The sequence below is a fragment of the Streptopelia decaocto genome, assembly GCF_964273445.1.
Source record: "Streptopelia decaocto genome assembly, chromosome: 18".
Lineage (NCBI taxonomy): Eukaryota > Metazoa > Chordata > Aves > Columbiformes > Columbidae > Streptopelia > Streptopelia decaocto.
In genome coordinates, this window is record NC_138673.1 from 8187527 (window position 1) to 8212385 (window position 24859).

General features: G+C 55.3%; 2 protein-coding genes across 2 annotated transcripts in view; one reads left to right on the forward strand and one right to left on the reverse strand.

The window, feature by feature from the left end:
* The window catches only part of NXN (nucleoredoxin), a 44736-nt gene extending 23422 nt beyond the window's left edge, over positions 1 to 21314 (forward strand). The window contains exons 2-8 of the mRNA XM_082068684.1: positions 8655 to 8772; positions 9979 to 10112; positions 10450 to 10550; positions 11069 to 11175; positions 15803 to 15982; positions 17591 to 17715; positions 20184 to 21314. Coding sequence (XP_081924810.1) covers positions 8655 to 8772; positions 9979 to 10112; positions 10450 to 10550; positions 11069 to 11175; positions 15803 to 15982; positions 17591 to 17715; positions 20184 to 20366 — 948 coding nt within the window. The 3' untranslated portion in view covers positions 20367 to 21314. The remainder of the gene's footprint in view (positions 1 to 8654; positions 8773 to 9978; positions 10113 to 10449; positions 10551 to 11068; positions 11176 to 15802; positions 15983 to 17590; positions 17716 to 20183) is intronic.
* Positions 21315 to 22469: 1155 nt separating this feature from the next.
* MRM3 (mitochondrial rRNA methyltransferase 3) lies at positions 22470 to 24858 on the reverse strand. Its single transcript, XM_082068366.1, is given in 6 exon segments — positions 22470 to 22891; positions 22893 to 22920; positions 22923 to 23108; positions 23276 to 23443; positions 23826 to 24070; positions 24591 to 24858. Coding segments are annotated over 6 exon segments (1215 nt in total). The 5' UTR covers positions 24851 to 24858; the 3' UTR covers positions 22470 to 22563.
* Position 24859: the final 1 nt, after the last annotated feature.

The following is a 24859-nucleotide window of genomic DNA, read 5'->3' on the forward strand; positions in this document are numbered from 1 at the left end:
AAAAAGGAAAAAAAAGAGGGGGCAATCTTGCTTAATCATTTTCACACAGATCCAGAGGCGTTTGTGTCAGAGCGGGCGGCATCTGCTGCAAGGGCCGCCCCGAGTTCTCCTGCAGCCCAGGCACAGATGGATGTTCCAGATGCTGTTCCCAGCAGTTGGATCAATGACATGCTTATTCAGACTTCTCATTTTTTCAAAGAGAGAAAAAAAAGTAGATCGTATTTCTTAAGATCATCTAAAGCATCAAGGATCTGTGATCCCTTTTTTGCCAGGGTAGATGTCACAGGTTAATTTTTCCCCATTCAGGGTCTGGGCGCTGCATGAGATACAGAACAAAATTCCACAAAGCGAACCGGAATGAAGTTGCAGGTTTTGTTCTCATTAGTGTAAAATCATAAGATCTGGTGTTTCTGATGTCTCTAAGGAAAGAAGGAGAATTAACTCCTGGAGAATGTAACTGGAGGATACTTAAAAGGCAAATTGTTCGCATACTTTCTTTAAAATTTGCATGAGTGTAGTAAAAGGTCATGGTAAGTGTGGAGCCTCCTCAGATCCTCGCCCGCCGGTGGCTGATTGCAGGAGCCTGTTGCTAAGTGTTCCTAGAGACGGAATAGAGATGAAGCAAGATAATTGAACAAGAAGGAGGTGGGGGGGGAATCTTGGAGCTTGTGGCCGAACCCCAGAGCTGCCAAACGAGATGAGTATGTTGGAGTTTGACTTGGTGGCTGAATTTAATCAGTTCTGACCCAAGGGTGGAGAGAAGGGGGTGATGGAGCCTGAAATTCCCTGGCAGATCCTTGGAAAAATCCGCTTGGGTGAGAGCGGGTGATTTCGTTGCGTTTCCCATGGCCGGTCCAGCTCCAAACCCTTGGGACGGGGAGGCAGATCCTGCTTCTCGGCGCTTTGTGATCATTCCCTGGATAAAATCTCTGTTCTGCAGCCTGCGTTTGGTTAGCCTGGGTTCTTCTGGATGGTCAGTAGTCACGGAAAGCAACGGGCTAAAAGAAGAACGCAACCAAATCAATCCAGGTCTTGAGTAATGCAGAAAGCCCTCAACCCCAGATGACGTAGAGCAGTATTTTCTGCCCATCTCTGGCCAGGCTCCCCTCTGAAGAACAAACTGCTGGTTGTTCTGGATGCTGCAGAATCGGATAAACCCCCGTGCAGTTCCTTTTTATTGCTGAGAAGACAAGGAAGCAAAAATTCCTCCCTAACTTTGGTCTTTCTCTATTTGAAGGTCTTGTAAAAACACCACAGACTTTCCCTGTCTCCATGGATCGATTTCCTGGAAACAGTTTTAATAACTGTTTCTGGAGTGATTTCCATCATCCCAGAGCTTTTTACGAACTCTGAATATAGTAACAACTGAAACACAGCCACATCTGAGGAAGGTCGCTGCCAGCGCACAGCAGCCTTCGGCGTTTTATGAAAGAGCACATGATCGGCTCTTCATTTTGCACAGAACCTCCCTTTTTCCCCGAAAAAGCAGGATGACCATGAGCCAGCACTGGGCCCTTGTGGCTGGGAAGGCCAATGGTACCTGGGGTGGGTTAGAAGGGGGTGGTCAGTAGGTCAGAGAGGTTCTCCTGCCCCTCTACTCTGCCCTGGGGAGACCACATCTGGAATATTGTGTCCAGTTGTGGGCCCCTCAGTTCCAGCAGGACAGGGAACTGCTGGAGAGAGTCCAGCGCAGGGCAACAAAGATGCTGAAGGGAGTGGAGCATCTCCCGTGTGAGGAAAGGCTGAGGGAGCTGGGGCTCTGGAGCTGGACAAGAGGAGACTGAGGGGTGACCTCATTCATGTTCACAGATATCTAAAGGGTGAGTGTCAGGAGGATGGAGCCAGGCTCTTCTCGGTGACAACCAATGATAGGACAAGGGGTAATGGGTTCAAACTGGAACACAAGAGTTTCCACTTAAATTTGAGAAGAAACTTCTTCTCGGTGAGGGTGGCAGAGCCTGGCCCAGGCTGCCCAGGGGGGTTGTGGAGTCTCCTTCTGTGCAGACATTCCAACCCGCCTGGACACCTTCCTGTGTAACCTCATCTGGGTGTTCCTGCTCCATGGGGGGATTGCACTGGATGAGCTTCCCAGGTCCCCTCCAATCCCTGACATTCTGTGATTCTGTGTGATTCTGTGAAAAGATGAGGTAGCACCTCTGCCGTCCAGCCCTCTGCGTCTCCTCCTCGCAGCCTGCGATCCCCCGGCTCCAACTGGGGGGAATTAATACACCACGTCTTATCTGACATTTCCAACACCCCGTGGTGTTCGCGGTGTCACCAACTCCTGGCACCAGCCCCTGGTTGCGACAAGGGGGACGCGGTGCCCAAGCTCCTGCCTTCCCGGTGCCGTATTTCACCCGTGGGCTCTTGCCCCACCGTGCGACTATATATTTTGTGACTTCCATCAAAGTCAGGGTGTAGCTGGAGCTTTTTGACCTTGCTACTGATTTATCGCTGTCACTGTTTGTCTTTTTAATTGGTTCGGCGGTACAAGACATACCGCTCAGGGCTGAAAATAGAAGAGGGAGCCCCAGCCTCCTGTCTCCTTGTTTCTCCCTGGTTGATGGCTCTGGATCCAGGACCCTCTTGTGTCTTGGTGCTGGGTTTTGCGGGACAAATGGGGTTCCCCTGCATGTCCTGCACCCGCCCACCGTGTATTTCACAAATCCCCCATCCCCTCAGACCCCTCTGGGCTCACCCAGCGCTGCTTGTTGGTCCGATTGTGCAAGGTTCCCTTTCAGATTAACCCCTGAAAACAAACCAGAAACCACGCTAATACAGCGTTGTGTGTATTAAACAACAACAAAAAAACAATCCCAAATTTTCCCTGCGGGTTTAAGAGGGTTTTGTGTTTGGTGGGAACTCTGTCTAAACTCAGGGCTTTTCAGAAGCGCTTGTTTCTTAATGACCGGGGATTGCAAGGCGGTTGAGGTTGCTACCAGCGCTCGGTGCCTTGGAGCCAACGGTAGCGGCACAAGCGGAGGAACCCGGCGGGACGTGCGGTGGTGCTGTCAACCGTCCCGCTCCCGGTGACGGATGAGCCCGGGGACCGAGAGACACCCTGAACTTCAATTCTGCGTCCCAGGCTGCCACCCCTCCCCATAAACAGATGGAAAAAATACCCCTTCCCCGTAGAGAGAGAGAAATTATTATTTTTTCTTATTACCTTTGTGTTTACATAGCTGTTTCTTACTCAGTGCTAGTCGTTTGCAGGTGTAATTTATAGGGGCCACGTATGATACACTTCTAACATGTGTCTTAAATTTTTTCCCCACAAACTCCCTTCATCCTCATTGCTTTTTATGTGTTTGTCTTGCTGTCTTACCTACTAGGAAAGAGTGAAAAAATGCCCGTGGAAACAGGTAACAGAAAGTGGGTTTGAGGTGCTGGCAGAGCCGCTGGGTTCTGCACCCGCCTTTGTGGGAGAACAAATCTTTATGATGTATCTTGAGATGCTCACTTGCAAGCCTGATTTTAAGAGGTAAAGCAAAGTGTGCACATGGAGAGGAAAAATAATATATATTTGAAATGCACGGAGGTTTATTTCCTAGTTGTGGCTACGATGCTGTGTCCTTAAATTCTGGATTATGTTTTGAATGCAATTTGAGGAACACCTGGAAAAAATGAGGTTTCTAAAAGACATCCTTGTTGTGTTGATAGACCAGCCTGTCTTGTAGCATCCTCCCTGCATGATTTGCTGCCTGCTTTATTATCTGTATGTTTAGACAAATGCTCCTTCACCCTGATCCTGGGATCAAATCAAGCTGCCAAGCCCAGCGCCACTTTGAAACTTGCATGTACAAACCAACCAGGTCACTTCATGTGTCAGCTCCGGGCCCTGGGGCTTCGCTCTCCATAGATCACATTAACCACTCTTCAGTTCTGCTCAAATTAAATGTTTTCCTATCAGACAGGGGCTGCGGAGCATCCAGCCTGTCAGCCAACATGTGTGTCGGGAGCGGAGGCGGCTCGTGCTGTGTGCCAGCCGAATGCTGCGTCACCCCAAATAAAACGCTCAGCTCGCAGTCGGTTGAACGGGAAATCACAAGGAGCGACGGTGCCGGGTGACCAGCATGATAAGAGGAAGATGAAGGGCTGGGATGCGAGGTTGGGCTGGCCCGGGTCCCTCACCCCGGGGCTTTGGCCGCGGAACTTTTCAGAGGAACAAAGCGCAGCCCACGGCTGCCAGAAAACCCCCGCGGAGAGGATTTCCTCCTGCTTCGGCTCCAAAGCTTTCGCCGTCGTGTTTTCACGGCTGGGAAGAACAAAAGCTGCGGGGTCGGCTCCTGCCAGGGGTTCCGCAGGCCAGACCACGCCGTGCCGGGCTCCCGCCACTGAGCCAAAAATGAGGAGAGAGTGGAGGTGACAAACAGGACCTTGGGTTTGTTATATATTTTGCTCGCGCCGAGTCGTATTGCTGTAACATGAGTGGTGAGGGGACCCTGCAGCAGCTGAGTACTGGGGGAAACTGGTCCTAAGGTTGGTTTTAACTGGGTTTTATCCCACCAGAGGCAGTGTGGGGACTGATAACGCGGCAGCCTGTCCGTGCCAGCAGCCCCGGTGCCCTGCGCTGTCAGTCTCAGCCGTTCACATCAATCTTGTTTATTGCAATTCCAAATCCTCCTTCCTCAGCTCATTAACGTTCTCAGAGCAGACGTCTCTCACCATTGTGTTTTGTAATTAGGTTTTGATTTGCTTTCAGAGAGAAACAGCAGCACAATAGACACTAATTCATCCCAAGCCTTGCTCGCTCTCCTCCGCGTCGCAAGGTCAGACCTTGACGTGCCCCATCTGCCCTCGGCACATCCCCTGCGATTGGGTTTCGTGTCGTTCCTGCTCCATGTCCCCTTCGGTTAAGGGTGTTCCCTTACGAACGAAGGGAAAGAAGCAGTGAAAGAGAGCTGGAAGAGGAGCCTTCGCTTGAGCTGAGCTTGAATCACAGGGACAGGCGTGACCTGGGTTTAAATCGCTGGGGCAGGCTGTTGTGCGGCCTGCTCTCTGCAGAGCCTGGGTGGGCCCTGGTGCTTGTAAACCCTTTAAGGCACGACGTAAAAGCCTCAATTTAACATTGCGAGCAAGCGAGGACAGAGAGGTTCCCCGCAGTGCCGGGTTGTGGGAGCGCGGCGGTGGGGACGGCCGTGGTTGTCTGTCCAGCCCCGAGCTGCTCTGTGCGGCGGAGATGGGCTCTGCTGGTCACAAGGGCGCTTTTCAACCCAAATCCTGCTTGTGAATTCCTCGGGCAGACTTCATGTTCCAGCCTATGGCTCTGGAAGGAGAGACGGGCAAGAGCTGAGCTGGTGTCCGTAATGGACACGATGGACAATGCTGGAGAGCGGGGTCTATCCAACACCTCCCCGGAGGAACTGCCCAGACCCTGGGGTTGGATTTCTAGAAGAAAATGAGCCTTGTGTTTCATTTAGGAGAAAGCAGCAGCCATCTGCGTTAGGAACATGTTCATTATTGCTGAGGGATCTGCTTTTGAGCTTTGCCTGGGTGTCCCCGGTCAGGGGGAACCAGGGGGTGCAGGATGAGCAGAAGCAGCGTCTGCGCTGCTGCCGGCCTGGGCAGGTGCCTCCAAATCCTCTGGGTCTCCTGGGCAGAGCCAGCTCCATATCCTATGGAGGATGGATGTACAGGACCTTCTACAGTCCAGACTTGAACAACCAGGCAGAAACGCATCCCCCAGCGAGGGTGGGGGGACCACCTTCCCACCCGCCCGGGCTCATTTCACCGCAAGCAATTTCCTTTATCTTTGGCAGCGTTAACTGCTGCGGCTCAGGATTTATGTTAGCAAGTGAATGCGACCAAGGGCTGATAAATCAGTCAGCACAACCAAAAATAGCGCCTGGCAGCTGTTGGGAGACGGGGATCCCTTCCCCGTCAGTACGTGGTGGAGCAGGAGGGGGTTTCATCGCTCGGCCGGGTGCCAGCCCTGCGCAGAAACAGCGCTGGGCTCCTGGGGACACCTCTCGTCTGACACCTTTATCTGGAAAAATTACTGCGGCTGCCTGCAGGCTTCTCCCTAACGTGCCTCTTGGACAGACCTTTCCAAGTCACCAGGGTGGGGGATATAACCAAACCGCCTGCCGGTGTGCAGAGTGGCTTTGCAAGCGATGCTGCGTGGCCTGATGACTTGGGATCGCAAGTGATCATTTTCAAGCCTCTCGTGACTGGTCGTGGGTGGAGTCGCAGAGGGAGCCCGGGCTGTGGTTTCCAGGTCCTCCGGCACCGCGTGGTGATGCTTTGCGCAGGGATAAGGTTACCGGAGGAATCTGGTGACTCTGGTTTTTCCACTGGACTGCGGCACTTAACCACCTGCACAGGAGCCAGGGAGGTTTCTGTGAAGCTGATCAGCCCGTACGGTCTTTATTTCCTTGCTCCTTCTCCAGCGGCCGTTCTGGGGTGAGGATGGAGTTCAGCAGGCGTGCGGCTTGAACCAGGAGCGAAGGGCGCTCCGAGAGGATCAGCTGCTTTTGGGCTGAATAGTCCGTAGATTATTTCCACATCTGTGTTAGCTTTGGCTTGATCCCGCAGATTTGCAACAGCTGTGGGGAAGCGGAGCAGAGATCCCCTCTTTAAATGGATGATCAAATCCTCGGAGTGCGGAGTGTGTTATTTCGATGTCATCCTCTTCACGGCAGGAAAAACATCTTTTCAAAGTTGCTGAGGCAGCACTCTGCCCTGCAGCCTGAGCTATCATCCCGTCATCCTGCGGTTTCGGAGCAAGTCGTAATTTGCGTTCCGCATCCCACGCCCAGCCCGACACGGGACCCTTTGCGAGGTGGGCGGTTGTGCAGGTACGTGGACCAGAAGTGCCTGTTTTATTTTCTCCTGGGCTCCCTTTCGTGCCTGGACCACAACGAGCGGAGCGGGACCGAGGAGGAGCTCCTCCGCTTCCCAGAGCCTGCGTGTCTGCAAACCCTCAACGTTTTACCCTGAGAAAAACTAAGCGGAATGATAGTTTGCCACGAGACAGATGAGGTCATCCTGGTGTTCAGAGGCTTTAGGTGGAGATTGGATGTTTTTGCTCAGCTGCAAAAAAGTGGCATGTGGGAATCCCACAGCGAGCTGTCTTATCCAAAAAGCCCAGCTAAAATGAGCCAGGCTTATTTCCTATCAAAGTTCTGCTCTTTCAAGGTCCTAGTAGATGGGGATTACTAAAATCTTCCTAGATGGGCGTTAACGCTTTCCTTCAGACCCAGGAGGGTTTTGTGAGCGCCCCGTTGAAAGCAGGCTGGCTCACACCACTCATTCGGTTCTAACTTTTGTAAAAAGGTATTGGAAGAAATATTTAATACAGTGCTGTTAAAATCTGAATGTGGACGTGACTTTCTCCCTCAGCTCCATCTCTGGTGAGCAAACCGAGGGCTCTGGACGTTGCCTCCCTTTCCTGCCCTCCATCGCCTGGTGCCCAGATCGTTGCCTCTTTGGAAATTGGGGATGGGGATACACAGAGCTGCGGCCTCTTCTGGGAGGGAATCTGGGTCCGTTTTCCATACTGATGGAAGCAACAATATGTTGTGTGAGGGTTTCTTCAGCTCTCATGGGTGGGATTCTCCATCCCCTCCTGCCTTTTGCTGGGTTTTATTCTCCAAACCCCAGCGAGTTGTAACTGCCCGGAGCCCGAGGGGCTTTGCAGAGCAGAGCTTAGGGGAGGGAAGGTTGTGATTCATTTCCTTCCTTTCTGGCTCTCAGCCGTGGTTTGGCTTTTGTTTAAGAGTTTGATAATTCACTGCTTGAAATTTTTGGAGAAATGTAAGTAAAGGTGGCGATGGCAGCAGCACAGCGGGGAGACTGGAGCCAGCCAACATCTGCAGCCTTCGTCACCTCGTTCCTCCCCATCCCCGTGAGCTTCTGTACGCGAGTTGAGCTCCAGACTGCCCTGTGCCAGCAGCACGTGCTGAGAACCGTCAGCCCAGGAGCGTGTGACGCCCAGAGCATCGGTCACCACCGTCATGTGGAGCCGAGCTCGCTGCAGAACACAGTGACCATCAGACAGCAACATCTGGAGTGGGGCATCCAAAACGTGGCCGTCGTGGGATGGATGAGTTGGGCTACGCGGCCCCTGGGCTGGTGTCAAACCCGTCAGTCGGCTCCTGGGAACAAACCCGGGAAGCCTCATTTGCAGAGGAATTGTGTTTCTGTGCGTTGGCCTTGTTTTCAGCGCGGCTGTGTCTTGGCAGGGATTTCTGGTTTGTTTAATTAGCATTGAAATGGGAGGGGAGGAAACAGCCAGGGAAGTGTTACAAATTACTTCAGAACAGTGGCGTTAAAAATATTTGTGCTTACCAATGTCTTCTAAACAAAGACCTCGAAGTATTGTAAATATTTAGCCCCATTTCACTTGCAAAGAGGCGAATGCAACAGGAGGAGAAGCTTTACTGGTGTTCATGGGTAAGGCCATGAGACAAACACTGGTCTTGCCCATGGTACCAAGGGGACAGTGGTGACATATCGTGTCTGTGTGGGCACTGGAGGTCCAGACTGGTCCAGCAGCTCTACAGAGATGTCCTCACATGCCTTCGGATCCCTTGCTGAAGCACCAACTCTGCCCCTTTGCTTAGTTCCCATCTGAAAGATGCTAACGCCCCAAACTCTTCCTCTTCACGCTGCCAAGTTCACCTTTCTTCTCCCCCCTCTGATCTCTTTTACAGCTGAAGCTGTGGAACAAGTACAGAGTCTCCAACGTTCCTTCCCTGATATTTATCGATGCCGCCACCGGGAAGGTGGTTTGCAGGAACGGCCTCCTGGTCATCCGAGATGACCCAGAAGGTAAGACTGGAGTCCTCTCTGCCAGAGAAATGTGGGCACATGGCTGCCTGTTTATTTTTAATTGCCTTGGGGGGGAAAAGGAAACAAACAACTGTTGTCATACTTAACTCATCAAGGCACTCTATTATTTTCAGCATAAAATTTTCTGCGTTATTCCTGCCAGATCTTGTGTTTTGGTTTTGCCTGTTGAAAAGAACAAAGATTTCCCCTCCAGGATTTTTTTGTCTGAAGTGCTAATGAGGAAAAAGTCAGACTAACCGAAACATTAGGTTTGGATTTTTCCCTGCTGGAGGCACATGGACAGAGAGACCGAGGGCCCAGACTTGCCATACCTTGGGAGCAGAATCCTTCCAGAATACTGAGCGCGACTTTATCACTGACATCACGCTTTAAGGATAACGAATTCCCCGTTATTTACAAATGCAACAGAAAAACGCTACTGTTCTCCATTTCTGAGGTTTACTGTGTCGGGGGTTGATGTTAAATCCATCTTCTTCCGATTTGCAAAAACCAAAACGAGTAAAACGTGTGCCCGTACTCACAGCCCCATCATTCATCCATGGACACGTATTACCCCTCCATCGTTTCTTCATGCAGTAGACACCGAGCGTGGTGACTGAGTGTTTAATTCAGGTGGCAGGAACTGTGCAGCGAGTACAACCGTGGCCTGAGCCATCTGGGACGTTTCTGGCTGAGCAGAGATGTGCTGCTCGGGGAGCTGGCAGCAGACGGTGCCGAGCATGTGTTTGTGCGTACGCACACATGCTTGCTTTGGGGTGCAGAGGGTTAGTCTAAGTTTAGTTTATATGTATAAAAATCTATATATAAACCACCCTTTATATATAAGGTTTTATAAATAAATAAGTATATATATATATATATAAATGAGGGTAGTATCGTTACAAGGCGAATAGTCTGACTGCATTCCTGAGCACGTACCACCTTGCCTTATGGAAACAAACGCTGTAGATAAGGAAAAGCTGCCTCACGAGGCACAGAACCAGAGCCGGCTTGATCAAGCCAATGGTGCCTGTCTGAAAGAGGTGGCCCTGGCTCTGCTGCAGATTGTGGCTTCCCCGGCTCCCCCATATCTTTGCAGAATGCAGGGTGGGGTTTTTTTGGTGGTACTTTTTCAAACTGTGAATACTGCTTGTGCATCTTGCTGTTCTGTGTCTCCTCTCCACCCCCATCCCATCCACTCCCCAGGTCTGGAGTTCCCCTGGGGGCCAAAACCCTTCAGTGAAGTTGTTGCTGGGCCTCTGCTAAGGAACAACGGCCAGACGCTAGACAGCAGCGCCCTGGAGGGCTCACACGTTGGCGTCTATTTCTCTGCACACTGGGTGAGTGTAGATGCTTGGAAGAGCAGTTGGGAGTGAGCTTGGGGTGCCCTGGGGATCCCCCTGTGGCCTTGGGAGAATAAAGACCTCGGGCCAGTTGGCGTTGCAGCAGTTAAGATGCTCCAGTCATTCTGGAAGAAGCTGCAGCATTGTGGCCTGTCACCCTCAGCTGGCCTTTCCGAAGTGGCCAGATTTTTAAAATGGATGAGGTTTTGTGGGCACCTTATGGGCCATAAGCCTCAGCCACATCCAGGGCTGCTGCTCCAGCACAGACGAGGTGACATCTGGCTTTCCCTGGTCAGTGGAGATGATGTCCTTACGCACATGTTGTGTTTTGCAGTGCCCGCCGTGCCGGAGCCTCACCAGGGTCCTGGTGGAGTCCTACCAAAAAATCAAGGAGGCAGGACAGAAGTTTGAGATCCTCTTCGTTAGTGCGGACAGGTAGGGAAGGCACTAACGCCCCGTGCAGGCAGAGCTGGCTGTTCCCCAGACGGGAAGCTCTGGGCATTGCTGGAAATTTGATTTGAGGAGGAAATTTGATTTGAGGAGGAAATTTGATTTGGGGTATCACGGATTGGCCGTGATACCAGAAAGGCTGCCTGAATCTTTGCCTCCTGCCCAGCAGCCAAGCGCAACAGGGGGTTAGCAAAGAGCAGCTCTGTATTTTGCGTTGTGGCTTGTGGGTCTGAACGATGCTTGAGCTGCTGCTGTCACCATGAGCTGACATTCAGATGCCCTGGAGAGTTTGGAATACTTTTTGGGGGGGAAAAATGCACCATGGACGCCTTCTTGAGGCTCTGGGGGATTTAAAATTGGTCTAGCGCTCCCCAGGTTGTGTCTGCCAGCAGCCCTCACTGGTGGGCTTTGGTGGAAGGGATTAAGGGCTTTGCAGGCCAGGGTTTTAATGAAGAAAGAGCCTTACAAGATGGATCCGTGCCCTGTTCCCCTCGCACACACAGGTCAGAAGACTCCTTCAAGCAGTATTTCAGCGAGATGCCCTGGGTAGCCGTGCCCTACGCCGACGAGGCCAGACGGTCACGCCTGAATCGACTCTACGGCATACAAGGTAGGACGGGCCGTGCCAACGCGCAGTTCTGCTCCTTTCGGTGAATATTTGTAACGTCTCCTTTTGTTTAACTAAAACACAAGAGCAGCAAAGCACAGCACAGTGCCCCAGGCAGAGCCGCTTCGTGTTCCTGCTCTCCACAAACTCACATTCCTACCACCTGCCAGGCAGGCTGTTAGTTGAAACAGGACTTCCATAAACAACCTAATTCTTCCTGGAAACTTGGAAACTGTTTTTGGCTTGGATGTTTTTTGCCTAATTACTGATTTATTTATTTTGCTTTTTCTTGGAGGTTTAAATTTCTTTTTCTTGCTGTTTTATGTATCGCAAAGGCAGGCCATCGTTCTCTGCAGGGGCCGAGGGAGATGGCATCTGGTTTGTGTTAGTGACATGAGTTACAGAAGAGCGTGTGTTTGATGTAAACCATGGCTGCGCCTTTACTGTACGTGCCAGTGCCAGAATTCCAGCAGCCGCGGCTTTTCGGAGGGGCAGGGGAGGGCTCTGTCTGTCTGGGTGGCTTCAAAGGGTCCCAAAGGCTGTAAAAACTCGCAGCAGCCCCCCCGGGGACCGGCACCTTGTTCCTGCAGGGCACAAACTGCTGTGCAGGGCTGTGCGAGGTGAACAGCCCGCAAGGAGCTCTTCTGTACGCACCTGTGGATTCTCCCTGTGGTTAAAAGGTCTTTTTGCAACTTACCGGTTTCTTACCCATTTCCATGTGGCACTGGTGAGGTGGGCACAGGCTGGTTTGTAAGGTCTGCAGGTGCGGAAGGGACAGAGGAGGAGGGGGAGCGTTGCCAGAGGTGGCCCAGGGCTTGGGGACAGTGGCAGGACAAATAATCCCTCCTCGGAGTCCCCTCCGAACACCCTTCTGAGTGAGCTCAGGTGCCGTCGCTCAGCTCCTTTCCCTGACCTTAAACCAAGAATAACCATTCACCTGCTTTAAATAGCCATCAGTGTGCTGCTTAATTACCTTCCCATGAGGCAAGAGCTTTCCAAGTTCATCCATCTTCTCCCCAGCCCTCTCACAAACCTCTCCAGTGCCGGTTTCAGCTGCAGGACTGCTGCCCGTCTTGCTGTAAATAAGGTGTCGAGCCCTGGAAACTGGAGCAGCAGGCATGCTGTAGCCAGGGAAACAGCGACAACAGCTTTCCCTCCGACTCCAGCCGCTGGCTCCTTAAATGTCTCTCTTCATTGTGTGCTGACGTGAAAATGTCAATATTTGCTGTCCCCCTGGGCCCTGACCCCTTCCCCTGCCAGGGAGTTCCTGTGTCACCCCGTGTTTCAGCTGCTCTCCCAGGGACGCCAACCCTGGGATTTGGGCATGTTGGGGTGCAAACCTTTCTGTGTATCTATCGCGGTTTTCCTGTGGAGTGGGAACCTCTGTCCAAGGATGATCCCACAGAGTCACATCAAACTGTGGAGACGGGCTGAGTGGCACCTTGTCCTTGGCATTGCTGTCCCACGTCCTTCCCCGCCCGGGAGCCGCGCAGGCTTTGCAAAGCTGGGCTTGTGTTTCTGCACCACATCCGGAGCAGGGTGCTGGGACCCCTGCTCTGCTCCCCAGGGGCTCCACATTGTCACTGACCCCCGCACGGGCAGCAATTGGGGATCCTCCGCACCGGTGTTGGGGTTGCCCACCTGTTTGCGGTCAGGCTGCCGCACCACCGGGGGCGAAATCTTTCTACAAGCACAGCGAGACGTCACGGGCTCAGCTCATCGCCGCTGGTGGTTATTCCACCCACATGGAAAACAGGATCTGTGTAGTCTCATGTTTTCCCATATTCATGGCTCTGATGCTGCGAAGCATCTTCGAAGCCCATTGAGCTGCAGCTCTGAGCCAGCGAGAGCGCGTAGCCCGTTCAGCATCCCGGTTACCGTCCCGGCGCTGCATCGGGTTGTGAGCAGTGTGCACGTGGGGTGGTTTTCCTGCTGTTTTTCGTAAGGCTGGGAGCTGAAACAACAGCAGAGCTTGTCTTCTCCAACTGCTTTAAGTTCCTGAGTGGTGGAAAGTAGCAAGAGAGTCAAATCTCGTGTTGTTTTAGTGCTGCGTTGGCCCCTACAGCACTCAAAAACTCAGTGTAAAATGCAAGTTGAGTTATTGGCCTTTATTTGGGTTTACTTGAATGCCTCTATTCATAACCCCTGCGCAGTCGGTGGGCTGGACCGTACCCACCTATATTAAATTGCCTCTGGGTGCAGCACTATCTCGAAGAGACTCATGTCTTGTGTCCTGGCTGCTTAGAAATAATTCTCCGTTTTGTTTGCTGCTCCCGGTCTGCGTGGTCCTGCCTCGGGTACAATCCCCTGACAGATGAGATTTCCATGTCAGATATGAGTTTTAATATATAAATAAGTAGGAGTATCGCCAGGTTCGGTAACAAATCATTTGGCCTCCGTGTTTTCATAAAACGCTGGCCCCGCGGGAACCGAATCCATTTTCTAATGTATAAAATCCAACTGAGCCCGTCTATGCTAATTCTCATCCAATCTTATACAATATTCATTGCAGAGCGTGTGATCCGTGATTCTTCTTGATAAGTAAATTCTGGTGTTATGACTCATGGCAATTACCAGGGCCCCCAAAAGGCACTAAAATAACACGTAGTGGCTGGGATGAGCAGGAAGGGGGGAGTATTGAGGTTAGTGGGTGTGTGTGAGGTTACGGAGGGTTCCCCGGCGCTGCTGCTCTGCGTCCTGTGCAAAAATGATGCATTTGCCAGGGGAGCAGTAACAAGGTTCACCATGCTAAATCCAGCATGAATTATCTTAAAAATCTTTGTTTTCCGAGTCACTTCTGCGTTTGCAGTTGGAGGTTGGGCTGGGTGCTCTGGGGGATGTGTGTGGGTCCACATACAAAAATCAGGTGAAGTCTGAATGGTTTGAATAGCAGCTCTGGGATCGCACAACGATCTGTATCTAAATCAGGCGCTTAATTTTCTCAGATCAGCAAAGCTCATTTGAAATCCCTGCCCTGGAACGTGCTGCATTGTTCAGGTGACGGGGAGGGGTCTGGAGGGGATGGAAAAGGCGGCATTTGGAGTCGTAAATGGATAAAGACCCGAATCCTGTGGGATGCCAATGGCTGCACTTCTCCTGGCTTCAGTAGCACTTTGTGCCTCGAAGGGCAGGGCCAGGGTGTGATTTCCCAATTCCTTCCACGCTGTTTAACCCATCCCTGCCGTAGAGCTATTTGGAATACCAGCAGGTAATGAATAAGCCTTTTTTGTGATACAAAAAGGTTTTCTTGGCATACCCTTAGGATTTGCAAGCCCAGCCGTCCCCTGCACCAGCCCCAGCACACCGGCAGGAATGTGAGCGGCGCTGCCGGGCTGGAATGAGGGGAATGCGGCCGCTCGCCCGGACCTGCATGCAGGCTGGGACAGACAGACAGACGTGTATTTCCTAGAGAAATGCCTAGAATTCAGGGCACTTGTGAGTAACCCGCTGTCGGACAAACACGGGAGCACATGGACGCTGGTTGCTTGACCGGTCTCTTGTGGTCTGATCTCAAACTCCCCCCTCGTCGTTCCTCGTGGGATGTTTCTTTGCCTCCTCGAAGAGAGAGGAATGGTGTACTTTCCAGATGAAGACATCAACATGAGCCACTCGTGTTGACTCTCCCAGGACTGTGTGGTGGCCAGAAAGCGTCACTGGTGCTTTATCAGATGGGACAGTCAGCAGCTGGTGTCCACCCGGCCAGGTTTGAACAGGGGACTTGGGCTAAATCTCTGCTGCGAGCACGTTTGCCCCCCTTTTCCAACAGCAGCGGCCAAGTGAGGTGGGTGCCGGGTTCATTTGCGAGCGTTGGATGCGGTTTACGTGTGACAATTCTGCTGCATTAGCCTGCAGGATCCCACTCCGCCTCCCCTCGCAGAGGCCTGTGCTCTCTTCTGGGTATTTTTGGGGGGATCCATTGCCCTGAGCACTAAATCAGTGCTGGTCCGGGGGCCTTTCCTTCACCGTTGGTGTCAGATGCCTGTGTCACTGGGCTCTGTGGTGCAAAAAGCATCCAAACCAGGTAATAATGTTTGTGACTGGTCAGACACAGCCCTGTGCTCTGGAAATGGATGGGTGGTTAGCACTGAGGAGGGGCGTGGGGGTTCACAGAGGAGTTCGTGGCTGCAAAATATATGGTGTTGGTTCTGGGAAGGAACACACCCTGCTTCTGGCTGCCATTGTCCATGATCTGCCCTGCAGAAAGGTTTGTGTGTGTTCCTGCGAACCGGAGCTGGGCTGTTCCAGCGGCAGCCGCGTCTCAGCACGAGGGTGACGGCGCCTGCGGGGCAGTGCTGGTCCCACAGTGCTCAGAGGCATCTGTCCCGCGCTTGGCGAGAGGGGATGTGTGAGGAGGGTCTCTGCCTGGTCCCTTTGCATCCGGGAGCATCAGCGTCCGATGGCGGTGACGTCTGCCTGCGCTCGGGCAGGGACAGGCCATGCCAGAGCCTGAATTCCAGCGCTCTGCGAGGACGGAAACAGGATCCCGGGACCCCAGTTGTGCACCGGTGCGAGCTGGGGAGAGGCAGCGGCTCCCTGGGCTCCCGCCAGAGCCGGGGCGATAGGAAAGGGCTTTTCTGCCGCTGGCTGGTTTGCGTTTTGTCTGATCCTCCCCCACTTTTTTCCATCGCAGGCATCCCGACCCTCATCGTGCTGGACCCCAAGGGGGAGGTGATCACGCGGCAGGGCCGGGTGGAGGTGCTGAACGACGTCGAGTGCCGCGAGTTCCCCTGGCACCCCAAGCCCGTGCTGGAGCTGACGGACTCCAACGCCGTGCAGCTCAACGAGGGGCCCTGCCTCGTCCTCTTCGTAGGTACGGAGCGTCCCGGGGGAGCGCGGCTGTCCCATGGCGGGGTTTGCTGGAGAACCCCTCTGTCCCCGAGCCTGCGGGGATGGTGGGGGGCCTGGCGTGGGGCAGCGCTCTGTCCCGCTTCCTCGCACACCCTTTGTGAGCAGCACACCCTCCTCCGCAGCGCTGATAACGCGGCTCTCGCTCTTTCCCTTCTTCCCTTTCAGATTTCCTTTTGACCCTGATTATTTACTCAGCAGAGCCCAGCGGGGAACGTAAGCACAGAGCCAAAAATACTCCCCTGGCGCGGGGAGGACCGGCCGGCCACGCCAAGCGTGATTGATTGGGGCCGGCGCTGCAGGCCTCTGGAAAGAGTTATTTTTATCTTGCTCTGAGCAAAGTTTTTCTATCACCTTGTTGCAAAACGGGGCTCTCGCTCAGCGCTGGAGGGGATGCCCGGCTTTGGTGAGATGAGCCGGGGCTCAGATGAAGCTGGTGCTGCGCCGAGGCAGGAATTGGGGACGGGAGCTCCTGTTGGCCCGTGTCCTGCTGGGAGACCCCCCAGCAGAGTGGTGCCCACGCTGTGCGAGTGGCAACACCCCCAGGAGAAGAGAGGCTGAGCAAGAGCCGGTTGGGAGTAAATCCCGACCGATCTCCATCTGTCCCCGGAGGGGCTGGGGCTGGGTTAGCCAGAGTGTGCAGGGCTGCCTGGAGCGCTGCCAGCAGCGCTTGTTTGGAGAAGAATCAATCCTTGCAGGCACCCCACAGCTCTGCAGGTTTCTCCCTGTGGCAGGCAGGGGACAGACCCCAAAATGCAACGTCTCTGGTGTCCCCCGCTTTGCTTGGAGAAGCCAGAGAGGAGGGCAGGGGAGTGCAGAGCAGGGGCAGAGAGCACTTCTTGTGGGGGCTGGTTCGGTTGTGTTGGGTGGTGACATTGGGGACGACCAGAGCAGCACGAGCCGTATGTGACTGGGAGACCAGGGGCTGCTCTTCTGCCTTTTTTTAATGCCAAAAGTTGTCCCTGAATTGAAATGGTTTCATTTCGATGCTGCTCAAGGACACAGTCTTTCCAGCTCGGTATTTGAACTTCAGTGGTGGCTGGTGTTTGATTGATGTTGCCATCTCTTTCTGCTCTACCTCTGTCAAATCAAAGCTGCCTTCAGAGCGCTGCTGCCGCAGAGACTCGAGCAGAAAAGCTGCCGAGCAGCCGTCCCGAGGCGGAGGATGGTGGGTGGCGGGCAGAGGTGGCAGGCAGCCTCAGATCAGCACGTTCGTTTGGTCTTCAAAACATCCCGACGCTTCTCAAACTGCAAAGCGGCTTTTTTGTGCCTGTTTGTCCCTTCGCTTCGTTGGCGGCACCAGGGAGTGAGCAGGGAAGTATTTCGGGAGCAGGAGCTGTTCTTCTGTTACGTGTTTCCCCGTCTCACATGAAAAGCGCGTTTCAGCTGCTCCCTAATTGCTACAGAGCCGCGCGGCTTTGAAGTTTGGCGCTGCGCATCCGGGCTCTGGTTTCCTGCGCGGTGCTGCTGTGGGACAGAGCTGCCAGCGCCCGCCCGCTTTGCATCCCTTTGATCCTAACCTCCTTTTTGACTCGCCTCTTTTGTTTTGCCTCCCCACCTCTGTGCCCTGCAGATTCAGAGGATGACGGGGAGTCAGAGGCAGCGAAACAACTGATTCAACCCATAGCTGAAAAAATCATCGCCAAGTACAAAGCCAAAGAGGAGGAGGCACCGTTGCTCTTCTTCGTGGCGGGCGAGGTAAGCGGGAGGAGAGCACAGGGCTGCATCCTGCTGTGTCTTTGTACGAGGACGGACTTCAGTTGGGTACTGCTATCGCCACCTTTCAGGGGGGTAAACTGAGGCATGGAGCTATTGCAGGTGGTTGGGGACGGCAGAGCAGAGCCAGACCTGAGTCCTGGCTCAGTCCCCGTGCTCAGGACTGGATATTAGTGCTGGTGAAGGGGTCCGGCTGCGTTTGCTCCGAGGTGGAAACGCCTGACGGAGGGTGAGGGAGCACTGGGGATGGGCAGAGCAGCGCTGGGGGAGGCAGGAGGGAGCAGGAGCTGCCACGCTGGGGCTGCCAGCCCCGTGCTGCACTGCGCCCTCAAACCCTGCGGCTGTGCGGGCAGGAGTCGTGGCTGGGCAGGGGGAGAGGAGCCAGGGTTTGGAGTTTGGGTTCAGCACGGCCCCAGCAGTGCTGCCCTTTGGTGCTGCTGCCTCCTTCTCCCCCAGGAGGAAGGCAGGGATGGGTGCTCCAGCCTACCAGAGAAAATGGGACATGAGAAAATGGGCCTCTCCTGGCCTCCCTTTCCCCCACACAGGCACTGCAGCAGGTTTGAATGTGAGGAAGGCTTTAGTGTAAGGCTCAAAAAAAATCTCGCGGTCCCCCCTAGCCCTGCGGTTCCTCCCACGGCACCGCTCGGGTCTGCGCAGGTGGCGGCCGCTGCGTGGCCGTGCGGCTGCTCCGTCCCCCGCGCCCACGTCACAGCCGCAGTGCGCCGCGAGCGGGGCCTCCAAAGCCACCCTGCGCACAAAAGGGTCCCCACGCCGCACCCCAGCCCCCCGCCAGGCAAACCGCCACCTCCCGCAGCCCTGTCACCCCCTCCAGTCAGGTCCCACTCCCGCCACCGTAACGGGTCTCTGAGCATCCCAGCTCAGCCCCGCGCCCCTGAATGAGCCCCTTGTTGGAAAGGCTGGTTTGGGAGGGTCCATGACCTGTCCCCCTCCCCCAGAGCCTGCGAAGCGTTTTGCTCCCGCTCGCCGGCTGTAGCTGAAACATTGCTGCTATTCATCCGGCTCCCGACGTCCCTGCGGCGGCCGGGCCGAAGAATGGGGAGCGTCCGGCACGTCCCATTCATCCGTCACCTCAATAGCCGGGAGCGCTGGCCCCGGGTCTCGCTGGCCCCCGTGCACAAAGCAGCTCGGCCGGAGCAGGCGCCTCCCATTCGTCTCCCGATGCCGTCTGGGCTGGTTTTGCATTGATTAAGAATGGGTTTTGGTCCCTTTGCAGCAATCGGAGAAAGGATGAGGCATCCCAACACCTGGCGGGAAGGGTGGGGGGCGGCTGAGCACCCCGGCCCCGCTCGCCCTTCCCTGCCACGTGGTCCGGCTGCGCCAGAAACCCCTGCAATGGAAGGGGAGGCGCGACAGCCGCCGCAGAGCCACCAGCCTGATTGATTCCTGTCACTGCCCTCGCAAAGGGGCTCAGAGAAACGCCCCATTTGCGATGCCGCGCGTTGTGGGCTTGGCCGGGAGCGGGAGCTCAATCGCCCCGGCTTCGGGTTTTGCACCACGCAGCCTTGGCAGAGCCAGATGGGTCTTTCCCTGTTGCCCAGCGTTGTGTCTGGCTGAAGGGAGGGCACCCCCACCCCTGTGCAGCCTGCTGCTGGGGGCCTGTGCCTCTGTGTGCCCTCAGACACTGGAGTGTGCTGGGGAGGTTCAGCGTTGGCTCAAAGCCTGGCTTTTCAGCCCATTCCCCTTTTCTGCTTTGCTCTGGTGTGCGCCTGGGTCCGTTCAGCCTCCACCACGGTGAGCGGTGAGGCCGCGGCCGTGCCGGCAGAGAGCTGGCGAGTCCCCGCATTTGGCGCTTGCCCCCAGCTCCTGAGCTGTGGATGCTGAAATCTCTTCTGCCTCAGAGGCTCTGGGGTGGCCTGGGGAAGCAGCTCAGTCTGGGGGTGCTGGGAGCTCCGCCAGGTGCGGAAAGGGTGGGAAGAGCGCACGGTCCCATCCCGGCCTTTGTCTCTTCCGACCAAAATGATTCTGTGATGGGACAAGAGGAAATGGCCTCAAGTTGAACCAGGGGAGGTTGAGGTTGGATCTTGGGAACAATTTCTTCCCGGAAAGGGCTGTCAGGGATTGGAACAGGCTGCCCAGGGCAGTGCTGGAGTCACCATCCCTGGAGGGGTTGAACAGACGCGGAGATGAGATTCTCAGGGACACAGGTCAGTGGTGGTGTTGGGTGAGCAGTTGGGCTCGATCTTGAGGGCCTTTTCCAACCACGATGATTCTGTGATAGGACGGGAGGAAAGGAGCCCAGTTTGGTTTTGAGACAAACCGCAGGCAGCAAGGCGGGTGCTGCCCGCTGTACCCGGGTTCTGCAGCACTGGGGCAAGGCCCAGGCTCTCCGGAGGAACTTGTGGGCTGGACAGTGCTGTGGAAGCAGCAGACTGCTCCTGTTGTCCTGACGCTGCTGACAGCTCCTCCCTCCCTCTTGTTTTGGCCTCCAGGACGACATGACCGACTCCCTGCGGGATTACACCAACCTGCCCGAGGCTGCGCCCCTGCTCACCATCCTGGACATGTCGGCCCGGGCCAAGTACGTGATGGATGTGGAGGAGATCACGCCCGAGATCGTGGAAGCCTTTGTCAGCGACTTTCTAGCAGACAACCTAAAACCTGAGCCCATCTAATAGGGGGCTTCTGCACCAACAGACGTTATTTAAAACTAGGTCTCTCTTCCGCCGCTCGTGGATTCTCCAGCGTGTCCTCACGCCCGACCCAGTATCCAACCTCCTTGTGGTGCCTTGTTTTACGCAGTGAATCCTTCTCCTAAGCAAACTCCTTGAGATGCACTTTCAGCAGGGAGTCGTTGGCGTTTGGAGACTTCGCTTGTGCTTCATGGTGATATATTCTCTAATAACCAGGCCAGAACTGTTCCCGTATCGTTATTTTATAGACGGCACTAGCTAGCAGGCAGATCTTTTTTGCATGGTGTTCTTCCCAACGTATGCATCAGGCAGTGGATGGGTTTCTCGGGGCTCTTTTCTGTTTCTTCCCTTTCTTTCCTTTCCCACCACCCCTGCTGACTAAATGACTTTAAGGAAGCAATAAGGAAACTGTCCCCTTTGCCCCCGGCCTGTCCTCCTTTTCCCCATGCCCAGTGCCCTGTCGAGGCCAAGACAAAGTCTTAACTGCTGACAACCTCTGAAAGGCCACGGCGCAGCCGAGCTCTTCCTCCTGGGGGTGGGACCTTTCTGGGTGTGATTCCCACCTCCCACCCCGAGCACTGGTGGTTGTGCATGTCGGGGGGACATTCCCGTCCCCCTTTTTGGAGTCAGGAGGAGATCCAGCACCCCCGGGCTGCCCTCGCCTCTCCCTTGTGCTCTCCCCATCCCCTCTCTCCTCTGGTATGGATTGTCCTGTCCTCTCTATGTTAGTTGATTGAGCTGTTTTTCATAGGTGTGTCCCAAACCCAACGTTAATGGTGCTGTTCTTTAAAAAAATAACCAAAAAAAAAATCCCAACAACTAAAAAAAATTCCTTCCCTAACCCAAGCAGCACAGCCAAGCCCCCCAAAAGTGACATTGTAAAAACTGTACATGGTGATTGGAACTTTGTAATAAAAACCGTTATAATAAGCTCGTCCCCGGAGGTGCCGCTTGCTGTGTCCCGCCGTGGGTAGAGGGGGCCGTCCTGAGACCCGCGTGGAGAGAGGAGCCCCCAGCCCACCCAGGGTAGGTGTCAGTTGCCTTCATGGCATTTCACTGCACATCACCCGGGGCTGGTGACACCCACGAGCTGTTTGGGGACACCATGGAGTGGCAGCGTGGCCTCGCTGCCCCACACTGTGCCCACGTGCCCCCGGGCTCTGCTCACCCCCAGACGAGGGTCCCTGGGACGGGGGCGTCCGGAGGGGTGTGTGAACAGCTGGTGTTGTGCGAGGCTCCGCTTTTCCTTGCAGCTCGTCAGGCAGCAGTGGCGGGATTGTGGCCACTCCCTTTTATTGCTGTTGCAGGAACACCCCCGGGCTGGGAAAAAGAACCGCACACATCCCCACGTGTGCAGGTTTCAGCCCCTGTGTTCAGTGGTGATTCACTGAGCTGTGGGCTCACCTGTCCCAGGGAGGGCAGAAGCAGAATTTGGGCTGTGAGCAACCTACCCTTTATTAATTTATATCCCCTTTATTGGAGATTTTTGAGGAAATACTCTTTTCAGTGAGTCACCTGCAATGCAGGGTGAAGGTCTCCGCAGTGAGCTCTGTGGGGCTGGACTTGGTGGTGGTGCCCAGGTGGGGACAGACAGCAGGGACAGACACCATTACGCGTGCTGGAGCTCGGAGACCCCAAACGGCAGCCAGCCCAGGCACCCTGGCAGGGTCACAGAGCATGGGGTTTGGGTAAGCACAGGCAGCTGTTATTTGGCCTTTCTCACCCCAAAACCAGTAGCAGCAAGGCCATGCAGCCCAGGGCTGGGAGAGGAAGGACACATGCGCTGTCAGGGGCATCTGGGCCAGGCCGGCACAAACGCTGCTGTGGCAGCTGTGCCCTGACCCCGCGGGGGGAGCTGAGACCCCCCCAGATCTGCTGGGTGGGCCTGGAGGGTCCTTGCCCAGGGCTGCGACAGGAGGGAGGGAGAAAAGCCGGGCAGTGGGAGGTGGCTGCTGGCGAGGGCCCCCCGCCATCCATTCCCTTCTCTCTAGCATCACCGTGCGGCCACAGCACCGTGGGGCTGGCCCGGGAGCCCAGCGCTCGTCAGGCACAGCTCCAACCCTGCCAGAGCTGTTTGACATCCACTTACTGCAAACCAAACAGCACGAGCTGCTCTTTTATTAACAACACGGCGCACCAAAGGGAAGAGATGCTTCTTCAGCACCCGAACCTCAGTGGTTTATCCCACTACAGGAAGCGTCTGCCTTTCGTCCTCCTGCTGGTGCCTCCGCAGCAGCTGTCTCTTCCCCTCAAACAGCAGGATGCCCGCGGCGATGGCGGAGTTCAAGCTGTCCACACCTGGCACCACGGGAATGACCAGTCTCTTCCCCCCGGTGCTGGCTGCGAGGTGAAGCGCATCCAGACTCAGGCCATGGGTCTCCCCACCGATCACCACGGCCACTGGAGTCTGCGTCCAGTCCTCATAGTAACACTGCGTGGCCAGGTTTGGGACACAGACATTGTCCGCTCCCTCCTCATCCTCATGCTCCGGAGCAGACGTGGGTTTGGACTTCCCGGGAGCAGAGCCAGCCCTGCCAGCTGCCCTCGGCGCAGACACGGCCTCGGCCAGAACACCTGGGTCTTTGTTGTCGGCCACGCAGACCCGGACGCCGGCAGGAAGGTTGCTGGGAACAGATTCCCAGTCCAGGTTGGCGAGGACGGGCAGACGGAAGTGAGCGCCCATCCCTGCGCGGAGCACCTTGGGCTCCCATGGATCCACGCAGCCTGCAGCGGATGGGAGAGAAACAGCCACGCTGCAGCAGCTCCCACAAAGCTGGATCCAGCAGCAAATCACATCTGGGCGCTCTCATCACCTTCCAGCACCTCTTATTCCCTGCCTTACCCCCAAATGACTCAAACTAAAATTTTTCCCTCCAGGGAAAGGCTCTTACCTTTGGTGAGCAGCACCTTCTCGCAGCCAGCACCTGCTGCAGATCTCAGAATAGTCCCCAGGTTCCCCGGATCTCGGACGTTGTCGCAGATGAGGAGCAGCGGCACGGAGCGGCTCAGCTGGGCGGCAGGGTAAGACATCTTGGTGTGGTCGGGCTTGGAGAAGATCCCTGAGGAGACAAAGCGCCAACAGGCTGTGGCTGACACACCCCGAGGAGAGGCCGTCTCCAATTTAGTTGGCCCAAATGTCACTGAAGACTAAGAACATCTCTTAAAAGAAGTTTGAGAAGAGTTTGTCACTTTACAAGATTATTTCCCAGCAGAGCTGGAGCAATGCACTATTAACAATGAGCATCAGCACCTTCAGTGCCCTCTGGGAGCTGCTTCCCCTGCTACCAGGCCAGAGAAAAGGGAATTCTCTCAAATGATGCCACTCTCGACAAGCTGCCAGAATGTCTAGAGCAGGGTTATGAAGAGACTCATTATCCACTTATTAAGTGTGAAATAAGTTTCCCTTTGAGCAATGTTGTGACTGTTTCTAAGGCAACTCACCTATAAGCCCCTGAGGAGTCACCAGGTCAGACCAGCTCTTAATCTCCTCAAATTTCACCTTAACTAAGCTGGCTCGTTTTAGCGCCGCCTCGGGCAGCTCCTTCAGGTGCCCCACGGTGCTGAAGAAGAGAGTCTGCAGCACTGCTCCTGCCTCCAGAGCATCCTTGATCAGCCTCTGACCCTCCAACAGAACTTTCCCGTGATGATCCCGAAACTTCTTTGACTTGGCGATGGTCACCACTTTTCTGCAGAGGAGTTAATGAGAGAAAACAGCTGTGACAGTGACAAAACCTTCAGTCTGATGCTTGCCCATCACAGAATCATTGTGGTTGGAAAAGCCCTTCAAGATCACCGAGTCCAACCGTTACCCCACCCCTGTCCCTGCCCCGTGTCCTGAGAACCTCATCTCCGTCTGTCCAGCCCTCCAGCGATGCTGACTCCAGCAGTGCCCTGGGCAGCCTGTTCCAATGCCCCACAGCCCTTTGGGGAAGGAATTGTTCCTAAATCCAACCTCAACCTCCCCTGGCGCAACTTGAGGCCGTTCCCTCTGCTCCTGGCGCTTGTTCCTGGGGAGCAGAGCCCGACCCCCCCGGCTCCAAGCTCCTTTCAGGCAGCTGTAGATTTGCCCGCTCCGAGTCTCTCCAGAGCAGCGGTAACTGGCACCGCGGTGTCGGTCCCACCCAGAGCCCCCGATATCGGCGTTCGCCTCAAATTCCGCAGACCCGACACGGGCGGTTCCACCCGGCCGGTGGGTCGCAGCCTCACCCCAGCCTCTTGTCACCGGGCGCCGCCTTCTCGTACCACAGCCCCGGCCCGGCCGCGCTCCGCTCCACCGCTGGAGGCGGCGGCGGCGGCTCCCGGGGACTCCGCTGCTTCTCGGCCGCCGCACCCCGCTCCTTCTGCGGCGGCAGCACTCGGACGGGGCTCCTCCGCAGCGCCCGCACCCCGCGCCGCCCCAGCGCGGCCTCCCCGGCCCGGCCCAGCACCGGCACCAGCGCCGGCACCACCCGCCGCAGCGCCGCCATCTTGGCGCG